At 42.3% G+C, this 21,666-nt stretch overlaps 1 protein-coding gene across 1 annotated transcript in view; it reads left to right on the top strand.

Moving 5' to 3' along the window:
* CCDC81 (coiled-coil domain containing 81) overlaps window positions 1-16,423 on the top strand; it is a 39,220-nt gene extending 22,797 nt beyond the window's left edge. The window contains exons 8-15 of the mRNA XM_052662430.1: window positions 2,498-2,591; window positions 3,013-3,159; window positions 3,820-3,924; window positions 7,203-7,375; window positions 8,994-9,072; window positions 9,748-9,968; window positions 13,810-13,935; window positions 16,282-16,423. Coding sequence (XP_052518390.1) covers window positions 2,498-2,591; window positions 3,013-3,159; window positions 3,820-3,924; window positions 7,203-7,375; window positions 8,994-9,072; window positions 9,748-9,968; window positions 13,810-13,935; window positions 16,282-16,423 — 1,087 coding nt within the window. The remainder of the gene's footprint in view (window positions 1-2,497; window positions 2,592-3,012; window positions 3,160-3,819; window positions 3,925-7,202; window positions 7,376-8,993; window positions 9,073-9,747; window positions 9,969-13,809; window positions 13,936-16,281) is intronic.
* Window positions 16,424-21,666: the final 5,243 nt, after the last annotated feature.

Here is a 21,666-nt window from a genome sequence, read left to right as displayed (position 1 = left end):
CTCACAACCTGTGGGAAAACCAGAGTAATAAATTATGATTCAGTAGGATAAATGCTACCACAGAGGTGGAAACAAAACAGCACAGAGGAGAAAACATCTAACTTCCCTCATGAATTCGGGAAAACCACTCTTATTTTCTGTGTGTGGATATTATAATATGACACAGGTTCATGTTTAGATCAAATTGGAAAGCATTTTTGCCAAACATGGCTTTGTTGTTGTTTAGTCACCAAGTTTGTGTGACTCTTTGCAACCCCATGGGCTGCAGCACGCCAGGCTTCCCTGTCCTTCACCAACTCCCAGAGCTTGCTCAAACTCATGTCTGTTGACTCAGTGATGCCATCCAACCATCTCATCCTCTATCGTTCCCTTCTTCTCCTACCTTCAATTTTCCCCAGCATCAGGGTCTTTTCTAATGAGTCAGTTCTTCGCATCAGATGGCCAAACTGTTGGAGCTTCAGCTTCAGCATCAGTCCTTCCAATGAATATTCAGGGTTGATTTCCTTTGGGAGTCTAATTACTAATTATTAGTGATTCCTAGTAAAGTTTTCCTATAGAAGTTGACCAAGCAACCAATTTTTTTTCTTGTTTGTTTGTTTTTGTTGTGTGTGCTAATTACAAAAGTAATATGCATTTGTCAAAGAAATTTTAGAAGAAATGAGAAAAGCAAGAGATACAAAAACAATCACCCATAACCCCACCAAACAGAAGAAGTTTTCTGTAATGTTATGGGTGTACATCCTTCATTTCAATGCATATATATTATAACATGGGCATATATTTATACTTGAAACATGTACATACATTATAAAGAAAACTGAGATTATATCATACGAACCTTTGCTATACTTAACAATTTAAGTGGTGAAAACTTCCCTATGGCTTTAAATATTCTAAAACATGAACAAATGATTGCTCATCTCATTTATTAAACCTTTTGTTTAACAAATCTCCTGTATACATAGATTATTTTTAGTTTTTTATAAATGTTGAAACAAATATAATCACATAATTCTTTGCACACACCTGCATATTCTATAGGAAAGAAGCTTTAAAGTGAAATTTCAGAGATAAGTGATGAGTCCATTTTTCATGTTTTTGATATGCATTACCAATCATCTTCAGGGCTTCCAAAGTGGTGCTAGTTTTAAAGGACCCACCACCCAAAGCAGAAGATGTAAGAGATGTGGGTTTGATCCCTGGGTCGGGAAGATCCTCCGGAGGAGGGCATGGCAACCTGCTCCAGTATTCTTGCCTGGAGAATCCCATGGACAGAGGAGCCTCGTGGAGTACAGTTCATGGGGCCGCAAAGAGTCGGACACAACTGAAGTGACTTAGCATGCATGCACCATGCACCAGTTACCCTCAAGTAGATAATACCAAAAATTATCTTCCTAGTAACGGAAATATGAAGAACTGCTGTGTTCTCTGTAGCTTTGCTAATACTGGATATGGCTCCCATTCAATGGCTGCATTCTCAACGGCTCCCTCTTCATTCTTCAGTGGCTCCCATTCTCACCCAGGATGAAAGCTAAAGTCATTACCATGGCCTTCAATATCTTGCCTGATCTCTGATCTCTCTCTTACTTCCTCCAGCCACATTGAACACAGATATGCTCCCACTTCAAGTCCTTAGCATTCATTTGCTCCACTAGATTCTTTTCCGTCAGATATCTGATTATTATTATTCTTTTACTGCCTTCAAGTTGCTCAAATGTCACCTTTCTGGTGAGAATTTCCCTGGCCATTGTATTCATGATTTAATACTCCGTTCCCCCAGCACTGCATGGTATTTGTCACCATCAAACAGACTATATAATTCATTCATCTTGTTTATTGATTGTCTACTCCCATCAGCATGTTAATTCCATGAGGATGGAGCTTTTTTTTCATATGTGTGCTTTGTTCTTCACTGCCTCTCCCATGCTGAGAGCAGTACACTTAGCAAACACTCAATAAATTTTTGTAGAATGAGTAAGTTTTATCCCAGTTTCACTGAATTGGTAACTGAGACTTTGTACAATTATCCAGTTTGTCTAATGCCAGTCAACTTCTAATAAAGCCAGGTTTTGAACCCGAATTTATCTGATATAAAGGTTAGGTTTTTAATCTGTATACATGTAGATACTCTAAAGAAAACTGCTGAGATATTTTTTATTTTCTTATATTTATGTGTGCATGCATGCTTAGTCACTTCAGTCACGTCTGACTCTTTGCAACCCTATGGACTGCAGACCACCAGGCTCCTCTGTCCATGGGATTCTCCAGGCAAGGTCACTGGAATGGGTTGCCATGCCCTCCTCCAGGGGGTCTTCCCATCCCAGGGATCGAAGCTGCATCTTTCATGTCTCCTGTATTGGTAGGCCAGTTCTTTACTACTCGTGCCACCTTGGAAGCCCTCTTATATTTATACTTGCTTCTAAAATTATCATTCATCATTGGTTATAATTGATGTCAGGCTACATTAATATTAATTAATGTTGCATTGTTTTTATAGTGTATCATTTCCAGGTGGACTGAAAAATGATCATGCATTGAAGCCTAAAATTTCTCCAGGCACTTCTTGCAAGGACCATCATAGGGCAGGACAGGTACAGTGTCTTCAAAGAAACAGAGCCCAGACAGGCTCTCCTTCTGACTTCTGCTTCTCAAAGAGAATTCGAGGAATTGCTCTTTCTTTAATACACGGGTATGGCTCAAGTACACAGGACCTATAATGGGACTGTGATAAATCTATCTACTAGTCAAAATCTACTAGCTAACAGAGATAGGTCTGGGAAATCTCTAATTTTCAGTTGCTTTAAACACATCTGTTCAAGTAAGAGTTGAATAAATCCTCTGGAATATTTGCAGGGCCCTCTCTGAAAAATCCCATTTGGATAATATCACAAATACATCCTTTTATGAAGTCTACTTCTTGACACCCCTAGCCTTTGGAGAGCTTGGGAAGGAGATGCAGAGCAAAAAAAGTAAAAGGTAAAAATCAATTTGCCCTAAAACTCGATGTTATAGGAAATGTGTTACATATGCTTGCAACGAGCACAGCGAAATTCCCCACTGAACTACACCGAGGAGAGGAGGAGGAGAGAGATGGAAGATGAGCGAGTCATCCAGGAGTATCTCATGTTGAAAGACCAAGAGACTATCTTCAAAGAGCAGGTACTTCCGCACCTCGGTTAAGGAGTGTTTAACATGGGGCAGGAGAACATGATTATCAAGCGCCATTTAAAAAGCTCCAGCGTGTAGCTTGATGGTAGTGTATTTAATCATTTATCTACTGCTGAATTCGAACTTAGGTTATGTCCAAGTTTTCACTAATAATAAACAGCCCGGGGATGAATATCTATGTAGTTGGTGTTTGCACCTGCTACTGATTTTTTTCCCTTCCCTAAGGACTGAGTTTTAAAGGTGGAATTCCTGGGTGTATATGGCTTTATTTCTGGTTTGTCATAAAATAGAACCCCAGGCAAGTCTTTCCCCTTCAGATTCACGGCCTGTCCTGAGTAAAGATGGAATGGTACCTTCACCTTCGCTCTGTCCTGATTTCCGAGCTTTTCAACAACTGGCTCTACTGCCTTCTTGTGATATCATAGGGAACCATTCCTGGAATCTTCCTTCCTTCTTACGATCCCTGTAGAAGTGGTGCCTAGAGTCCAAGAATGAGAAACAAAAGCCCACTTTAAAAAATATATATACAAACACATCAGAAAGTACCATTACCTCCCAAAGGCAGGTTTCTGCCTTAGTTGGGTTATTTTAATGTAGTAGAATTAAATTTTTAAAGACTCTCTTTCAACATGTAATGATTTTTTTTCAAAGATGAGAAGTCTGGCTAGTAGAGAACAGAATCAAAAGAATGCCGCCTATAATCTTGGAGTTGCTGAAGCTATAAGAATCCACAAGAATGAGAAACCTGAATTTTATGTAAGACTCTTTTCAAAATTTTTGTTGCTGATACCTGCCCTAGTTGTGAGCATTTGGGTCTACTCATATTGCATGTTGTGCCATTTTTTAAAAGTGGTAAGGCTGTGTGTGCGAGGTTGAAGTTTCCTTCTAAGGCAGGAGTGGTCCACTGTCTGCCTCCGCATGTTCATGTTCACAATACAGTTCCTGTTGTTGGTCACTAGAGTGCTTGTCACGGATAGCAATTCTCAGGTGGGACCTGGGAGAGGTGGGGTTAGGAGAATAGTGTATTAAATTCCTGCCCCAGGATTAAGTTAAGTCAAGTCACTCAGTCATGTCCGACTCTTTGCGACCCCATGGACTGTAGCCCACCAGGTTCCTCCATCCATGGGATTCTCTAGGCAAGAATACTGGAGTGGGTTGCCATTTCCTTCTCCAGAGGATCTTCCCTACCCAGGGATCGAACCCAGGTCTCCCATATTGGAGGCAGACGCTTTAACCTCTGAGCCACCAGGGATGCCCCAGGATTATATGATCTAAATAGAGAACAAATATCTCCTGGGAACTTGCTGGAAATACAGAATCTAGGGTGCCACTTCACACCTCACAGAATGAGAATCTACATTTCAATAAGATGCTTAGGTGATTTGTAGCTTCCTTAAGTTTGAGAGGGGCTTTCCAGGTGGCTCAGTGGTAAAGAATCTGCCTGCCAATGTAAGAGATGCAGGTTCAGTCTGTGGGTTTGGAAGATCCCCTGGAGGAGGGCATGGCAACCCACTCTAGTATTCTTGCTTGGAGAATCCTATGGACAGAGGAGCCTGGTGGGCTACAGTCCATGGGTTCGCGAAAGAGTTGGACACGACTGAAAGACTAAGCAGTAAGTTTGAGAAGTCCAGCTTCAGAGGGAGGTGAGCCATCTGCCTTGCCATTAATTGTTTTCAATCATGATGTGCCTGCCTTTATTTCTGCTTGTTCTTGCTTCTTTTTACCTCACTATCTAGGTAATGTGACACTCTGGATGTACACCTAATAAAACAGATTTTCTTTATTTAACATCAGACATTTCATTGAATTATTTTGTGCTGGCCACTGTACTAGTAAAAGATGAAGAATAAGACAAAGTCCCTCTCTAAAGACGTTTCAGGATAATGGGGGAAACAGATTTAAAGAGACAAGAGTGTGATAAACTAAATGCTATGATACATCTTTGAACAGGGCAAAGAGGGGAGTCACTTAACCCAGACCAGAGATCTGGGAAGACTTCCCGGCATACAGGAGTTAGGTCAAGAAGTGAATGGGGGAAAACCTTCCGGTCAGGGGCAGCAGGGAGTGAGGAAGAGAGAACACCATGATTTTGAGCTGTAGGCCCGATCTCTCTCTCCTCTTAGGTAGATTTAAGGTTCAGATTATATGTTTATCACTGCCCAATTTGAATCTCCTCTTTGTTATAACTGTAGATGCTTGAAGTGAAAAAGATCAAAACAGAAGTTTCGATTTCCTTTCTCAACCTGTTCTCCCAGCCTTCCCATTTTAGCAAGTGGCATCACCAGCCAGACAGTTGCATGAACCCTTACTTAAAGTGATCCCAGATCCTTTCTCCTCCATCCCCCCTCATCCAGCCATCTTTAAGCCCACTTGCCTTCATCTCCAAAATGTATCCAGCATCTCTTCACCTTCAGTGGTACCCGACCCTAGCCCAAGCCACATTTCTAGAAGGTCCAACTTTTGTGATGCTTTCCTAGGTAGGCTCGCTGCCTGCCTTCCTACAATCTAGTCTCCACATAGAAGCCAAAGTGATCTTTTAAAACTGTTCACCAGAACACACCATTCTCCATATAGAGTCTCTAATGGCCTTCCATTGAATTAAAATAAGTCTAAACACCTGACCTTGACCTCTCACATTCCCCTGGTTTGGCCCACCTCTCTCTTTGAGCCCACCTGCCATGTTTTCCCCCTGCTCACTATGCCTCAGCCACATAGACCTTCTTTCTGCTTGTTTTCATCTAGTGTCTTTGCACTTGCTGTTCCTTCTGTATGGGTCCCTGATATTTGCAGTGGAGGTGACCCAGTCACCACCTTAATAAAAGCCTTCCCTAATAACCAATTAACCCCATCTGGTTACTTGCTATGATAAAGAAGACCTCATAGCACCTTGTTGCTGTTCATGTCCAACTCTTTTACAACCCCAAGGACTGTAAGCCCACCAGGCTCCTCTGTCCATGGGATTTCCCCAGGCAAGAATACTGGAGTGGAATGCCATTTCCTTCTCCAGGGGAATCTTCCTGACCCAGGGATGGAACCCACGTCTTACACATTGGCTGCTGCTACTGCTGCTAAGTTGCTTCAGTCATGTCCGACTCTGTGCAACCCCATAGACAGCAGCCCACCAGGCTCCACTATCCCTGGGATTCTCCAGGCAAGAACACTGGAGTGGGTTGCCATTTCCTTCTTCAATGCATGAAAGTAAAAAGTGAAAGTGAAGTCGCTCAGTTGTGTCCGACTCTTGGCGACCCCATGGACTGCAGCCCACCAGGCTCCTCTGTCTGTGGGATTTTCCAGGCAAGAATACTGGAGTGGAATGCCATTTCCTTTTCCAGGGGACTCTTCCTGACCCAGGGATGTAACCTGTGTCTTACGCATTGGCAGGTGGACTCTTCTCGATTGAGCCACGAGGAAGCCCTCATAGCACACATTAATTTCTTAAATTATCTGTGTGTTGTTGCTTGTGACTGGCTGTCTCTGGCACCAGCATGTGGGATCAGTGAGAGTGAGGCTCTCTGTTGGCCTCTGTTCTTGGTCACGGCTGGGTTCCCAGTGTCGGGATCGGCCAGGCCCAAGTAGGTGCTATATTCTCCTTCTTCCACCCCCTTGCATTCCTGCTGATGCTTCTGCACTCACTCAATTTCTTCTTCTTTCAGTAAGAATGTGTAAGTACTAGTGGAGGACCAACTCCTTGAAGTCCTTTTTCATCTCCCTCTCAGTTATGAGGCTGTGGTCAGTACTATTCAGATTCATCCTTAAGTGTGCTCATATTAATCTGTGGGTCACTAGCTATTTGCCATGTTGAAGACTGGGCAAATATGATAACTTAATGTTTTCTGGTTGACATTTTCTGAATGATTACCTTTGTTCTTTGATGCTTTTTGGAGAAGGAAATGGCAGCCCACTCCTGTACTCTTGGATGCAAATTCCCATAGACGGAGGAGCTGGGTAAGCTACAGTCCATGTGACTTCACTTTCACTTTCTTTGATACCTTTTATGATTCTAGAATAAATGAGTTGCTTCTCTTTCATTCTAGAAATCCTTCCTATTTGATAAACGGCCACTCAGTCCTGAGATTAATGCTTTTAAGCAAGAGGAGTATTCCCAAAGTCTCCTGAGACAAATGGATCACAGACGGAAAAAGGACATGAAGCAAAGGCAAAACAGAGAGCTGATGGACCGCCTGGAGCAAGTGCAGCTCACAGAGGAGTGAGTCTCCAAAAAGACGGGTTTGGAATGTTCATGGGACACTTCTTCCCCTGTAGGATTGAATCATCGCTGGTAGTCCCGTTAGTACAGCTGTGCACATTAACCCAGCTAGCAGCCAGTACCATAGCATAACACTTCATTAGCAACGAGAAAAAGCCAGCATTATTATAACTATCATCATAGTAACAATGGCTGCTTATAATCATTTTGATTACAGAGTATCATTTTGTATTTTTAAGCAAGATATTATTATTTTTAAACTTTATTAATTTGGCAGCATCGGGTCTTCGTTGTGGTTTGTGGACTTTTCTCTAGCTGTGGCGTGCAGGCTCCAGGGCTGCAGCCTTAGCTGCCCCATGGCATTTGGGATCTTAGTTCCCTGACCAGGGATCCAACCTGCATCCCCTGCATTGGAAGGCAGGTTCTTAACCACTAGACCACCAGGGAAGTTCCCATTTTGAACTGTTTTGTGGTCGCTAATCCTTGTAGATGGCGGAAAGGACTTGTCTCGAGCAGGCTTCGTTCTGTTATTCCCAGATGATCTCAAGGCAAAGCTGAGTTTTATTATAACTAAGAAGGGGGGGTCCCATGGAACCCAAGGGCAGAAATGTATGGGAGACCCAGGAGGGCTGAAACCAGGGTCTAAAATCCTTGTAAAAATGCTTTCCATCTGCTAATATCCACAGCTCCTTAGTTGATATGGTCTGTATTCCAGCTGACACTTGGATGAATTTCAATCTCAATTCCAGATTTTTAGGAAAGAATCGATTTGTCCTGCATGGGCTATCGGAGACCTAGGTTAGGTCCAGGGCCACAGAGTTCAAACATGCTAGAGGGAATACACTTCTGCTACTGGAGAGAAATTAAGGAGGCTGCCGGGGTGAGAGAGAGACTTCCAAAACAAAAAAGCAGCTAGATTCTGTGGCCAAAAAGCTGTTTTCTATAAAATGCATATGTTTTGTTATATTCACTTTACAGATCATGTGGAGGTGGCATAAAACAGATGCGTGTTACAATCGGAAGATCATTCTTATACAGGAATCTTGTGATGAATCAGTTTATTGTGTTGTAGACATTTTCCGCTTTCCTATCTAGAAGTTTTAAGCATGTGGGGAGAAGGGGTGCCTGACTTACTGGCGGTGCATTTGGAAAATATGCTTGGTCAGTTGCTTATTCTCTACCTGTCTGTCCTGTCTGAGGGCTTTCCCAGTGGCTTAGAGGTAGGGAATCCGCCTGCAATGCAGGAGACCTGGGTTTGATCCCTGGGTTGGAAAGATCCCCTGGAGGAGGAAATGGCAACTCACTCCAGTGTTCTTGCCTGGAGAATCCCATGGACAGAGGAGCCTGGTGGGCTACAGTCCGTGGGGTTGCAAAGAGATGGACACAACTGAAGTAACTTAACAACAGCATCAGCTGTCCTTGTCTACTAGCCTATGGATTTGGATTTCTCTTTTCTTTCTTAAAGTAAAAGTTCCTGGAAGGAAAAAATATCACTTTTTGTTTACCAGGTTCTTATTCCTATTAATATGTATTAAACACATGTTGTTGATGTTAATCTGTGTTACGAAAAACTCTGTAAGAAACTGTGCCCTCACCTCCTCTTATTTGTAACTGCCAGACTTGCGGCGCAAAGAGCCAAATATATAAAAGATAAGATGGAAGAAACACAGTGTTACAAGAGAGCTCTGGATGCCCAGGTAAGGTGACAATTATTACTTTAAAACTGTGCAGTGTTTCTGGCTGCTTTTGGTCCCCAAGGATGGAGTCATTGAAATCTGTAGGAATGAACTGCCAAGGGCTGGAGACGTGACATATTTGGGAACAATTCTTAAACTGATTAACTAGCTGTAATATAGATTGCACTGATGCTGTAAAACCTGGACCTTGTGGGTATATCTGTTCCCAAATAAGTGTTCTCTCTCCTTTATTTCTGTAAACAGTGATGTCCATGTAGCACATGTTTAACTTTTTAAATGTTTCCCATATACGCTGCAAACTACTGTAATTTACATGTGTTTCCTTGTTGTAAATAAGCTTCTCCTCCTATCCAGATTTTTTTTGTGTATGTTTTACCAAATAACTACGTTTGCAGTTTTATTCCTTTATTATTTTTCCTACTTTGTTTAGGGAAAAAAATAGAAAAGCTGGAATCCCCACCCTCCCCTAAAAAGGCGTGCAGTGTTTCAATAGCATTCTAAAAATATGTGTGAATCGTGTAATGTTATGAATGCCCTTCTGTGTTATCCATTTGGTATTTTTTGAGGCCCTTGTTCCTCCCACCCAAGTGCTGGTTTTTGCTATGCCACGGCCTTGTGCCTGACGTCTAGTCCCTGGTTTAACTATAATCTGCATTCTGTGTGTCTCTGCCTCAGATAAAGAACAGATGCCCTCAGCTGCCTGTGTTTGAGCCAGACTCTTCTAAGCCCATCTTTGGTAAGAATGAGGGTGAGATGATGGTGGAAAAGCGAAAGAGAGACCAGAATTACATGAAACATCAGATGGAGGCCGCTGCTAACAACAAGAGGAGAGCCATCCTGCACCAGCTGGTGGACCAAAAACGGGATTTGCTGATGCTTCAGAGGACACACAAAGAGTGAGACCCCTGGCTCTTTCCTCCTCCTCCTCCTCCTCCTCTCTGCCCTTCAGAGAAGCAATCATAACAGTGAACACACTGAAGAGTTACCATGTGCAAAATAATTGTTCTACACTTATTATATGCTTTATCTTGTTTCGTCCCTACAACTCAACCTATGGACAAAAGCTTTGAAATTAATAACAGACCCATTTAAAAGGAATATTATGTATACATGTTTCTATAAACATACATATTATATAATGATGTAAGATAACCAATAATGAATTCCAAATGCATTATCTAGATTCTTATTTCATATTCTTTTCCATTATGGTTTATTATAAGATGCTGACTATAGTTCTCTTACTGCTTTTCTATTTTATATATAGTAGTTTGTATCTGTTAATCCCAAACTCCTAATTTATCCCTCCCCCGCTCCCTTTCCCTTTGGATAAGCATAAGTTTGGAGAAGTATCTGTTTCAGTCTCATACCCATTCTTATCACATTATTTATTTGCTATATTTACTATTTTGTGTTGTTTGCTTTCTTACTGTAGAGTTTTAAAAATACTCTTTAATCTCCATTAAAAAAAAATTGAAGTACTTAGCATTTCACAGTTTTAAAAGCTTTCTGGTGATTCCATTGGGCAGCTAAGTTCACAGGTGACATCTAGGTTCTGCAGGTTGGGTTAAGAAGGATATCCCTTTGGAACTATGTATTACTTGGTTGAGGTTTCCCCGGTGGCTCAGTGGTACAGAATCCACTTGCCAATGCAGGAGACAGGTTCGATCCCTGGGTCAGAAAGATCCCCTGGAGAAGGCAATGGGCTACCCACTCCAGTATTTTTGCCTGGGAAATCCCATGGACAGAAAAGCTTGGCGGGCTACAGTCCCATGGAGTCGCAAAGAATCGGGCACGACTTAGAGACTAAACAATAACAACAAAGTCTCAAACAAACTTTCTTGATCCTACTTCTCCCTCAAGTTAACTTTCCATAGTTTTCTTTCCCTGTACAGGACAATGTCTGAAAAGAGTTGTCCACCCCAGCATTGTCCATATGTGAGTCACAAATATGTTGTCCTGCTCAAGTGGACACAAAGATATGAAACTCAGATCCTTTCTCAGTTCAGTTCAGTAGTCACTCAGTCGTGTCTGACTCTTTGTGACCCCATGAATCGCAGCACGCCAGGCCTCCTTGTCCATCACCAACTCCCGGAGTTCACTCAGACTCACATCCATTGATTCGGTGATGCCATCCAGCCATCTCATCCTCTGTCGTCCCCTTCTCCTCCTGCCCCCAATCCCTCCCAGCATCAAAGTCTTTTCCAATGAGTCAACTCTTTGCATGAGGTGGCCAAAGTACTGGAGTTTCAGCTTTAGCATCAGTCCTTCCAAAGAACACCCAGGACTGATCTCCTTTAGAATGGACTGGTTGGATCTTCTTGCAGTCCAAGGGACTCTCAAGAGTCTTCTCCAACACCACACTTCAAAAGCATCAATTCTTTGGCTTAGCTTTCTTCACAGTCCAACTCTCACATCCATACATGACCACTGGAAAAACCATAGCCTTGACTAGACGGACCTTAGTCAGCAAAGTAATGTCTCTGCTTTTGAATATACTATCTAGGTTGGTCATAACTTTTCTTCCAAGGAGTAAGCGTCTTTTAATTTCATGGCTGCAATCACCATCTGCAGTGATTTTGGAGCCCAAAAAGATAAAGTCTGACACTGTTTCCACTGTTTCCCCATCTATTTCCCATGAAGTGATGGGACCAGATGCCATGATCTTTGTTTTCTGAATGTTGAGCTTTAAGCCAACTTTTTCACTTTCCTCTTCCACTTCCATCAAGAGGCTCTTTAGTTCCTCTTCGCTTTCTGCCATAAGGGTGGTGTCATCTGCATATCTGAGGTGATTGATATTTCTCCTGGCAATCTTGATTCCAGCTTGTGCTTCTTCCAGCCCAGCATTTCTCATGCTGTACTCTGCATAGAAGTTAAATAAGCAGGGTGACAATATATAGCCTTGACGTACTCCTTTCCCTGTTTGGAACCAATTTGTTGTCCCACGTACGGTTCTAACTGTTGCCTCTTGACCTGCATACAGATTTCTCAAGAGGCAGGTTAGGTGGTCTGGTATTCCCATCTCTTTCAGAATTTTCCACCATTTATTGTGATCCACACAGTCAAAGGCTTTGACATAATCATTAAAGCAGAAATAGATATTTTTCTGGAACTGTATGATTCCATAATTCTACTTCTGTGTACATAACCAAAATATTTGAAAGCATACTCTTTCAGGGATATTTGCACACTTATGTTCATAGCAGCATTATTTATGATAGCCAAGAAATAGCAACTCAAATATCTAATCACAGATGAATGGATAAGTAAAGTATGGCATACACATACATGGAATATTATGCAGCCTTAAAAAGAAAGTGCTGACACATGCAACAATGTGGATGAACCTTGAGGACATTATGTTAAGTGAAATAAACCAGCCACACACAAAAAGACATTGTATGACTTCATTTATATAAGGTAATTATAGTAGTAATTAGAGTAGTCTAATTCATGGAAACAAAGTAGAAGGGTAGTCGACAGAGGTTAGGGGAGGGAAAAGTAGAGAGTTGTTTAATGGGTTTAGAATATCAATTTTGCAAGGTGAAAAAGGTATTTTATATATGTTAGATATATTCCCACTGATTGCACAACAGTGGAACATACTTAACACCATATCTGTATGTTTGGAAATGGTTAAGAAAGTCAATTTTATGTGTTTTTTTTTTTACTATAATTTAAAAAACTGAAAAGATAAAAAAGGTTATGAAAAATGTGTATAATAGATACCATTCAGTCACTGAACTCCCATTGTGTGATAGGAACTGGCACTTTCTGTACATTATCCTACTTAATCTCCAGAATGACCACACAATAGCTATTGAATCAACGCTTGTTAGAGGATCATGTGGCTGTGCTATTTTAGAATAAGTGAACCAGCACAAAGCATGTGACAGGTTTTTATTGGCGGGTCCTGACACCTAGTGGCGGTTGGTACCTGTAACACAAGAGTCTTCAGAGCAGCAGGGTAAATCAAGGGTCACATTCAGTGAAGTCCCTTCCAGAATTTAATGAGAACTGACTATAAGAGTTTTAGCTTGGCAGGAAAGAGACACATTTATATTGAGGCCAGTTTAGGGTGATTCACAACAGCTGTGAGTATGTGTTTGGAGATCAGAGGTAGAAACAACATTGGGAATGCTGGAACACTCTACTTGAAGGGAGATATTATACTGCAGTCATTTCTTTGATGACGTGACCCTCATCAAACAGTTTTGTTTTTTTTTTTTTAAACCTTCTTCACAATGTTGGATACATTCTCCATTCACTTTCTTTTGCCTAGTCATTTGCTTCCCCCTCCCTTTCTAACCATTCATTTATATGCCTGTCTACACTGTCTTGTAAAACTCCTGGAAGAACTGGTGGGCCGGCTACTGACAGGTGAGAGTCTGGACTAAAAGGAAAGAAACAAAGTATGGGAAACCATGTGAGATGAATCTTCAGATCAGCTAAATTAGCCTCAAAGGAAATAGATGGCTTTTAAAGCTGAATTTAATTGAAAGGAGGTTTTAATACTACCTTTAAACCCAGATTGATGATGAAAAGCCTTAGATCCAGAAATTATTTGCAGGAGTTTCACCATGTTTTTACAGTGTTCATGTCTCTTAGTCTGTTTCAAAGGGTGCGGAACAAAACCAGGAAGTTTTCTGTTTAACTTAGAATAAAAGGAATGGGGCTCCTAAAGCTGGTGCCTTTCCCAGTATTACAAATGGAATCAGACTTTTCTGTTCTCTCTAGGCACTTGGCAGACAGAAATGCTGAGCTTGAGCGAGTGAACAGAATCAACCAAAGCTTACAGGATGATTGGGAAAGGAGTGCTGTCATGAAGAAGCATCGAGACTTGGAGGAGAAGGCTTTTGAGCGGTAATACCTGATTGCACCTGAAGTTTTATTTGCAAAGCAAATCCCCTCTGCATCTTGTTTAGTTCCTGCTAATCCTGGGATGACAGATAGGTTTTAAGTGTCAACTTCAGTTTATTAGCGTTGACTGCTTAGAGAGCTTAGTGAGGAGGAGAGGATTCTGGGTTCAGTGGGAAATACTGCTGTGACCTGGGATGGCAATTGCTGTGTTGTGTGCTATATGTTTGCCATCTCTGTGCTGATCTTTGCCTCTGTGTAATAGGTTTGTTTTCTTTTTGTGGAGGTTTGGGAGGCCTAGGGAGAGGGGAGGAGGGTGGAAATTCTCTTTGGAAATAATTAGCTGGAAATAGGAATAGAGTGTTTCTGCCTGAACGCATGTTAAGCTTATGGAATGGTCTCATAAGAACAGGGTCAAGGGGCTGTGGATAAGACTGGCAATCGGAAAAGTGAGATGCCCAACCAAGAACACCTTCCTGAAATGTATTATATTCCTGCTCACTCTCCCCTGCTATCTATTTACAATCTAGAGTCAGGGAATCTAGATGTTTTTAAGAATTAACACTAACTTTGGAGAGGCACCTAATACTTTTTGCCTCATTTTTTATTTCTAAGGTGGCGAAATTAAACATTTGCCTGGCTTGGCTAACACAGGAATTTGGGGGATCAAATAAAGAGATAGAAAAACATTATACTTTAAAAATTGAAAATGCTTTACACATATAAGGTATGATTTCATAGAATGTTAAAAACTTGAAGAAACAAAGTCTATACAATCAAACATTACAAAAACCTGAAAATACCAAAGTAACATTCAATTGCTAATTATCAACAAAGTTTTATCCTAAAAAGTTGTTACAGTTGGATCTTGATCTGTAACTAACCTTTTCCTTTTAGATTTAAAGGCATTCCTCACCTGTCTTTCTAATGGGCAGAACCCATATTTTGTGCCAATGAAAGAATGAGGGATGATGTGGAAAACAGATTTCAAAGAAGTGGGGTTGTTTGGCCTAGAGAAGAGGAAGAGAAAGGGAAGTTGGATATTTTAAACCATTTTCTTAATGTTGTGAAAAAGCAGGTAAAAGGCAATAAGATTAGTGTGAGGGAGATTTTAGTTGGATTTTGGAAGAAGGCTTGGCTAATGTTGCAATAAAGGATAGTGACACAACATATGCTTGAGTGGCAGGATGGCCTGACTGCTCCACGGACACAGCAAAATGGACCTCTCACCAGAAGATGTAGGCCAAGCTGTGGGCAGGGACTCAAGTGGCTGGCAGACAGGGAGGAGGAATTGGTTGGTGTTAAAAAGAAAACAAAGTAAAAGCAAAATTAAGGTTCACGTGTATGCAGATGGCTTCCCTGATAGCTCAGTTGGTAAAAAAATATCTGCCTGCAATGCAAAAACCCCGGTTCGATTCCTGGGTCGGGAAGATACACGGGAGATGGGAACGGCTACCTACTGAAGTATTCTGGCCTGGAGAATTCCATGGACTGTATAATCCATGGGGTCGCAAAGAGTTGGATACTACTGAGCGACTTTCACTTTCACTTTGTAGGCAGTTAGCTTGTGATACTCCTTCCTATCCCCAAAGGAAGCCAGGTAGGTCTCCCCTGCCCATTGACAAGGCCTTTTTTTTCTTTTGAGTATTATGAGTGATGTGGTTTTTTTTTTTTTTCAGAATCCCATCTGTACAGGAATTTTGATAGTGTAGGGGAGAACACCGTGGAGACTGTCCTGCATCATGGAGGAAAATGGCTGAAGTGGAAAAGCAGCCACTGCCATCCCTTCATCTCTGCTTTCAACTGCTTTTGTCCTCTTTCTCTGTCTCCACTTCCTTTCCTGCCCTCCACTCTCCAGAGGCTCCTGGCCCTCTGGGTCTTTTCACTGAAATCTAGTTTTCCCTGTCTTCACTGTTTGCTGATAACCAGCAGCTCAATGTCTTGGTCTTCTCTCAAAAGGTGTCTCCTGGGAAGCCCGACAGGTGAAGGCCCCACACAGGGCCAAGCAGCAAACACCAAAGCTCTGGAGTTTTCCCTTTGGCGCTGACTGTGTGACTCTGGGCGAGTCTTTTGTTCTCTGAGGGTTTAGGTTGGCTGGGTGGAGAGGACTTGGGGTCAGACAGGAAGGAACCACTCAGAGCCTGTTTTGACCAGGAAGGAGACGCGGGAGATGGCCTTCCTGGGGTGACCAGCAGGTGGCAGCGTGGGGGATCATGGATGGACCGGAAGCTCCTGGAGGGCAGGAGCCCAACGCTGCTCCTGAATGCTGTCCTGGCTCCAGCTTCCAGGTGAGGCGCGCAGCAAGGACTCAGGGGGCGCTGGCCAATGACCGCTCTTCCTCCGTCTCTGCAGGGCCTCCGACAAGCTCTTCCTGCTGGACCAATGTGAGAAGTACCGGCGCTGCAAGCAGTGCCAGAGGCGCACCTCCAACAGGGGCGAGAGCAACCTGTGGCCCCTCAACAAGTACATGCACGGCTCCCGGTTGTTCGTATAAAACCCAGAGTCTGGGCCTGCGTCTCCTGGGGAGTCTTTTTTTTAAGGGTGATGGTGAAACTTCATGTTTTTACTTTAGAGGAAAAAAAAAAAAATACTGTGCCATTCTGGTGCTTTTTGGAGTAGATCAGATTCCCGTAGACGGCTTCTCCCTGCCCGTCTCCCTCCCAGTACTCCCTAGGCCACCAAGGAGCCTGGACTGGGAAGAGGAGCCCTGCTTCACTGTGGTTGAGAGGGGGTGGCTGATCTAACCCACCACCCCCTCTGTGACTTTGTTTAGGAACCTTTATTTTTCTTCATCTATGATGAAGAGTGTCGTAATAAATACTTTCTACGAGTTTTGACTGTGCAGAACAATTCGTGATGGTGAATCATACCAAGCCTTCCCCAGCCCTAGATTTTCCCAAGGCTGGAAATGTGTGAACCGCCCAAAGGTAGGTCAGGCTATTTGCCTCAGGCGGTCATAACAATGCTTCTGGAGTTTTCTAGTTGATGACACACCTGGGACTTGTTGGGATATCTCAGGGGTATTTTTCCCTTGGTGAGCTTCTGGCCAACCATTCCACCATTCTGCCCCTTTCTGCACCACTACTGACTGTAGGTTTATTGTTTGGATAAGTGAATACTGTGAGGGAAGCCTGGCTGGCTTGCCAGGGTCCACTTTCTTCTCTCATTGCATCCAATCTGTTTTTATTGGAGTATAATTGCTTTACAATTGTGTTAGTTTCTACCAACACAAAGTGTTTTCAGACACACACATATGTATGTATATGTCCCCTCGCTCCTGAGCCTCCCTCCCTCCCACAGCTCCATCCCATCCCTCTAGCTAATCACAGAACCCCGAGCTGAGCTCCCTGTCCTATAGAGGTTCCCGCTAGCTGTCTGCTTTATACATCACAGTATATATTTGTCAATGCTACCCTCTCAATTCATCCCACCCTCTCTTACCCTCCCTGTATCTGTTCTCTATATCTGCGTCTCTACTCCTGCCCTGCAATAGGTTCATCAGTACCATTTTTCTAGATTCCGTGTATACCTGGCATCCATTCTTAAGCTGTATGTGCTATGGGTGAGGAAGAGCTTTGTGTTGAGGGACTGATATTCAGTTAAAGTATATGTGCTCTTTTTAAAAAATATTTTCTTTTTTAAAAAATTAAAATTTGCTTGCTTTTAATTGAAGGGTAATTGCTTTACAATATTTGTGCTGGTTTCTGCCAAATATCAACAAGAATCAGCCATAGGTATATGTATGTCCCCTCCTTCTTGAACCTCCCTTTCGCCTCCTATGGTTTATGTGTTCTTAACCAAAACTTTTTTCACTTATCTTTACCCTTTGGCTTTCTTCTCCCTGCCCTGTCCTACCACTTCAGGTGAAACAATTAACAAAGCAGAGCGATGTCTGGATTTCTGATATGTAAAAGCTAGGCAGAAAGTCCCTTAGACACTCTGCTTTCTGCCTGCAACGTTTTTCTTAGAAAGAAACACGTGGGGAGACACTGAGAACGTTGTACTTCCCTGGTGGCTCAGTGATAAAGAATCCGCCTGCCAACGCAGGAGACAAGGGTTTGATCCCTGGGTCAGGAAGATCCCCTGGAGGAGGAAATGGCAACCCACTCTAGTGTTCTTGCCTGAGAAATCCCATGGACAGAAGAGCCTGGCGAGATATAGTCCATGGGGTCACAAAGAGTCAGACATAACTGACTAAACAACAATCTAGAACATTGTTTGCCCTATTCCAAATACAAAATAGGAACGTTTTGAGCCTTGAATAATTGGGAAAGTATTTACTTAAATTGATATTGGGCAAATTTTGTTGCTGATGTTATCTTTTTCTATAGAAACAAGTATGCTCTCTGGTGACTGGAACTGTCTGAAGCTCTCCCCTCCCACATCCTGTATTAACCTCTTCCTTCCATTTCCCCAGAAGGTCCCTCCATGGGGGTTCCATCATCCCCAGTGTTTGAAACAATAGCCTGTCCCCAGGACTGCTTGACTTGCTTGAAAAACCCATCCCTGCCACACCCTTGGAGTACTTCTCTGTCTCTAATAAATAATAAATTCCTATAATAGTGTTGTATGAGTATATATATACAGAGAGAGACTGCCTTGTTAAAGAAAAAAAGACTTTAGGCAATGTTGATACGTTTGGGTGAAAAGATTTAAATTCATAGATATTTTTACTGTAGGAACTGACCTTATACTTTATTTTTTTAAGTATTTATTTATTTTGACTGCATCAGGTCTTAGTTGCAGTATACAGGATCTTCTAGTCGTGAACCGTGGGATCTAGTTCCCTGACCAGGGACTGAACCTGGACCCCCTGCATTGGGAATGTGTGTCTTAACCACTGGACCACCAGGGAAATCCCTGAACTTATAATGTGTTACCCTGGGTAGCAGTACTGACTCTCAGTCTGTGTCAAGCACCAAGCTAGTGACCTGGAGATTAAGACCTCTTCAGTCCTTGCCTGCCTTGGGAGCACTCACAGTGTAGTGCAGAGATGTGACTTGGAAAATCTCCCTGTAACAAAGCAGATACCTAATAGTGCTGTGCATTGCTTGTTTTGGAAAAGCAAGGTCGAGCCCCTGAGTCAGGTTAGCTTGTCAGGGAAAGCTTTTGAGAGGGATGAAGGCTGAGCTGGGTTTTTAAGGAGAAATAGGACATAGCTAGGTAAAGACTGACAAGGAGGCATGGCAACAGATGTCAAGGCCCTGTGCTCCTGTCTGTTGAGATTGAGATGGAGAAGTGGTTATGTGAGCTAGGTTATAATAGCTAATTTAAAAAAAATCATTCAGTCATTTTAAGAATCAAATTTTTTTTGATGTTCATGAACTTTAAAAATTTTTTATTTGGAGAATAATTGCTTTACAATGTTGTATTGGTTTGTGCCATACAACAACATGAATCAGCCGTAAGTATACTATATCCCCTCCCTCTTGAGCCTCCCTCCCCCAGGTGACCTCTCTAGGTCATCACAGAGCACTAGGCTGGGCTCCCTGTGTCATACAGCAGCTTCCCACTAGCTGTTTCACACATGGTAGTGTGTCTATTTCAATATTCCTCTCTCAATTCTTCCTACCCTCTCCTTCCCTTACTGTGCCCACAAGTCCATTCTCTGTATCTGTGTCTCTAAGAATCAAATTTTATTATAGTCCTGAATTAAAATAGCTGATTTCATACAAAAAAAGAAGGCACAGTCTTTTTTTTTTTGGAGCAAGTTCCCCTAATTTGGTACCTTGTTCACTGACCTTAACTGCTAATATTGTTTTAGTTTAATCCTGCTATTAGGCCAGACTCAATGAGAATGTCTTTTCTAAATCAATTTGAATTACTGTCTTCAAGTTCTGTCATTTCTGGAGCTATGGTACTGCCAGACCAGCTTAATGTATCAAAGGAGTTCCAATTTCAGTGGTTTTTAATGTTTTGGACAGTTGGGAATCTTTTGAGAATCTGGTGGAAAATATGGACTATTTCCTAGAAATATGCACATCTTCATATACAACATGTTGCATGTGATTAGGGGTATCCTAGAACACCTGGAGAAGGAAATGGCACCCCACTCCAGTACTCTTGCTTGGAGAATCCCATGGACGGAGGAGCCTGGTGGGCTACAGTCCATGGGGTCGCAAAGAGTCGGACACGACTGAGTGACTTCACTTTCACTTTAGAACACTTGGACCACAGGTTAAGAACTCTTACTCTATAAAAAGCTTTCCTTCAATGCTATTACAAACTCAAACTATCAAAAGTGAGCAAAGTGAAGGACTTTGCTTTTGAAAATGCCCTGTTAGTTCTAGGGAACTATGCCCATTTTTGCCGTCCTCTTTGACCCTACATAAAAACAGTGCAATGAAATTGGAATGGCTGTTAGAAAACACTCCAGTAGTTTTCAAAATGTTTTGAGTAAGATTCAGTAAAAGAAATACACTTCATATTGAAACACAGAACTTGTGCACACATGTAATGAGACAAAAGTTTTACAGGGCTCTACTTACCCTACCTATCTGCAATGGATTCTGATGATTTCTATTTTATTTCATTAAACATTTCTGATTAGATTGAACAGAGGTGATTTGACAGTCTGCTAGTATAAATAGATAATTTTCAGTTTGATAAACATAGTTTAATTGAATTCTTCCCTCTCATAGTGCTTTGTCAGTTCAGTTCAGTCGCTCAGTTGTGTCCAACTCTTTGCGACCTCATGAATCGCAGCACACCAGGCCTCCCTGTCCATCACCATCTCCCGGAGTTCACTCAGACTCACATCCATCGAGTCTGTGATGCCATCCAGCCATCTCATCCTCTGTCGTCCCCTTCTCCTCCTGCCCCCAATCCCTCCCAGCATCAGAGTCTTTTTCCAATGAGTCAATTCTTCGCATGAGGTGGCCAAAGTACTGGAGCTTCAGCTTTAGCATCATTCCTTCCAAAGAAATCCCAGGGTTGATCTTCTTCAGAATGGACTGGTTGGATCTCCTTGTAGTCCAAGGGACTCTCAAGAGTCTTCTCCAACACCACAGTTCAAAATCATCAATTCTTTGGCGCTCAGCCTTCTTCACAGTCCAACTCTCACATCCATACATGACCACAGGAAAAACCATAGCCTTGGCTAGATGGACCTTAGTCGGCAAAGTAATGTCTCTGCTTTTGAATATACTGTCTAGGTTGGTCATAACTTTTCTTCCAAGGAGTAAGTGTCTTTTAATTTCATGGCTGCAGTCACCATCTGCTGTGATTTTGGAGCCCCCCAAAATAAAGTCTGACACTGTTTCCCCATCCATTTCCCATGAAGTGATGGGACCGGATGCCATGATCTTTGTTTTCTGAATGTTAAGCTTTAAGCCAACTTTTTCACTCTCCTCTTTCACTTTCATCAAGAGGCTTTTTAGCTCCTCTTCACTTTCTGCCATCAGGGTGGTGTCATCTGCATATCTGAGGTGATTGATATTTCTCCTGGCAATCTTGATTCCAGCTTGTGTTTCTTCCAGTCCAGCGTTTCTCATGATGTACTCTGCATAGAAGTTAAATAAGCAGGGTGACAATATACAGCCTTGACGTACTCCTTTTCCTATTTGGAACCAGTCTTCGTAGTTGGCTGGAATTCATTAGTGGTTGAGATTGTATTATAATGGTATTCGACCAGGAGACTGAGAAATGTTTAGGTCCTGTCTGGTAACCAGACTGCCTTCTCCTGAGGAACTTTAAGAAAGTGGCTACCTTGTTAAGATCCATTGTAGGATACTGACT

This window comes from Budorcas taxicolor, chromosome 25 (genome assembly GCF_023091745.1).
Source record: "Budorcas taxicolor isolate Tak-1 chromosome 25, Takin1.1, whole genome shotgun sequence".
Taxonomy (NCBI): Eukaryota; Metazoa; Chordata; class Mammalia; order Artiodactyla; family Bovidae; genus Budorcas; species Budorcas taxicolor.
This window is presented reverse-complemented; position numbering and strand designations above follow the sequence as displayed.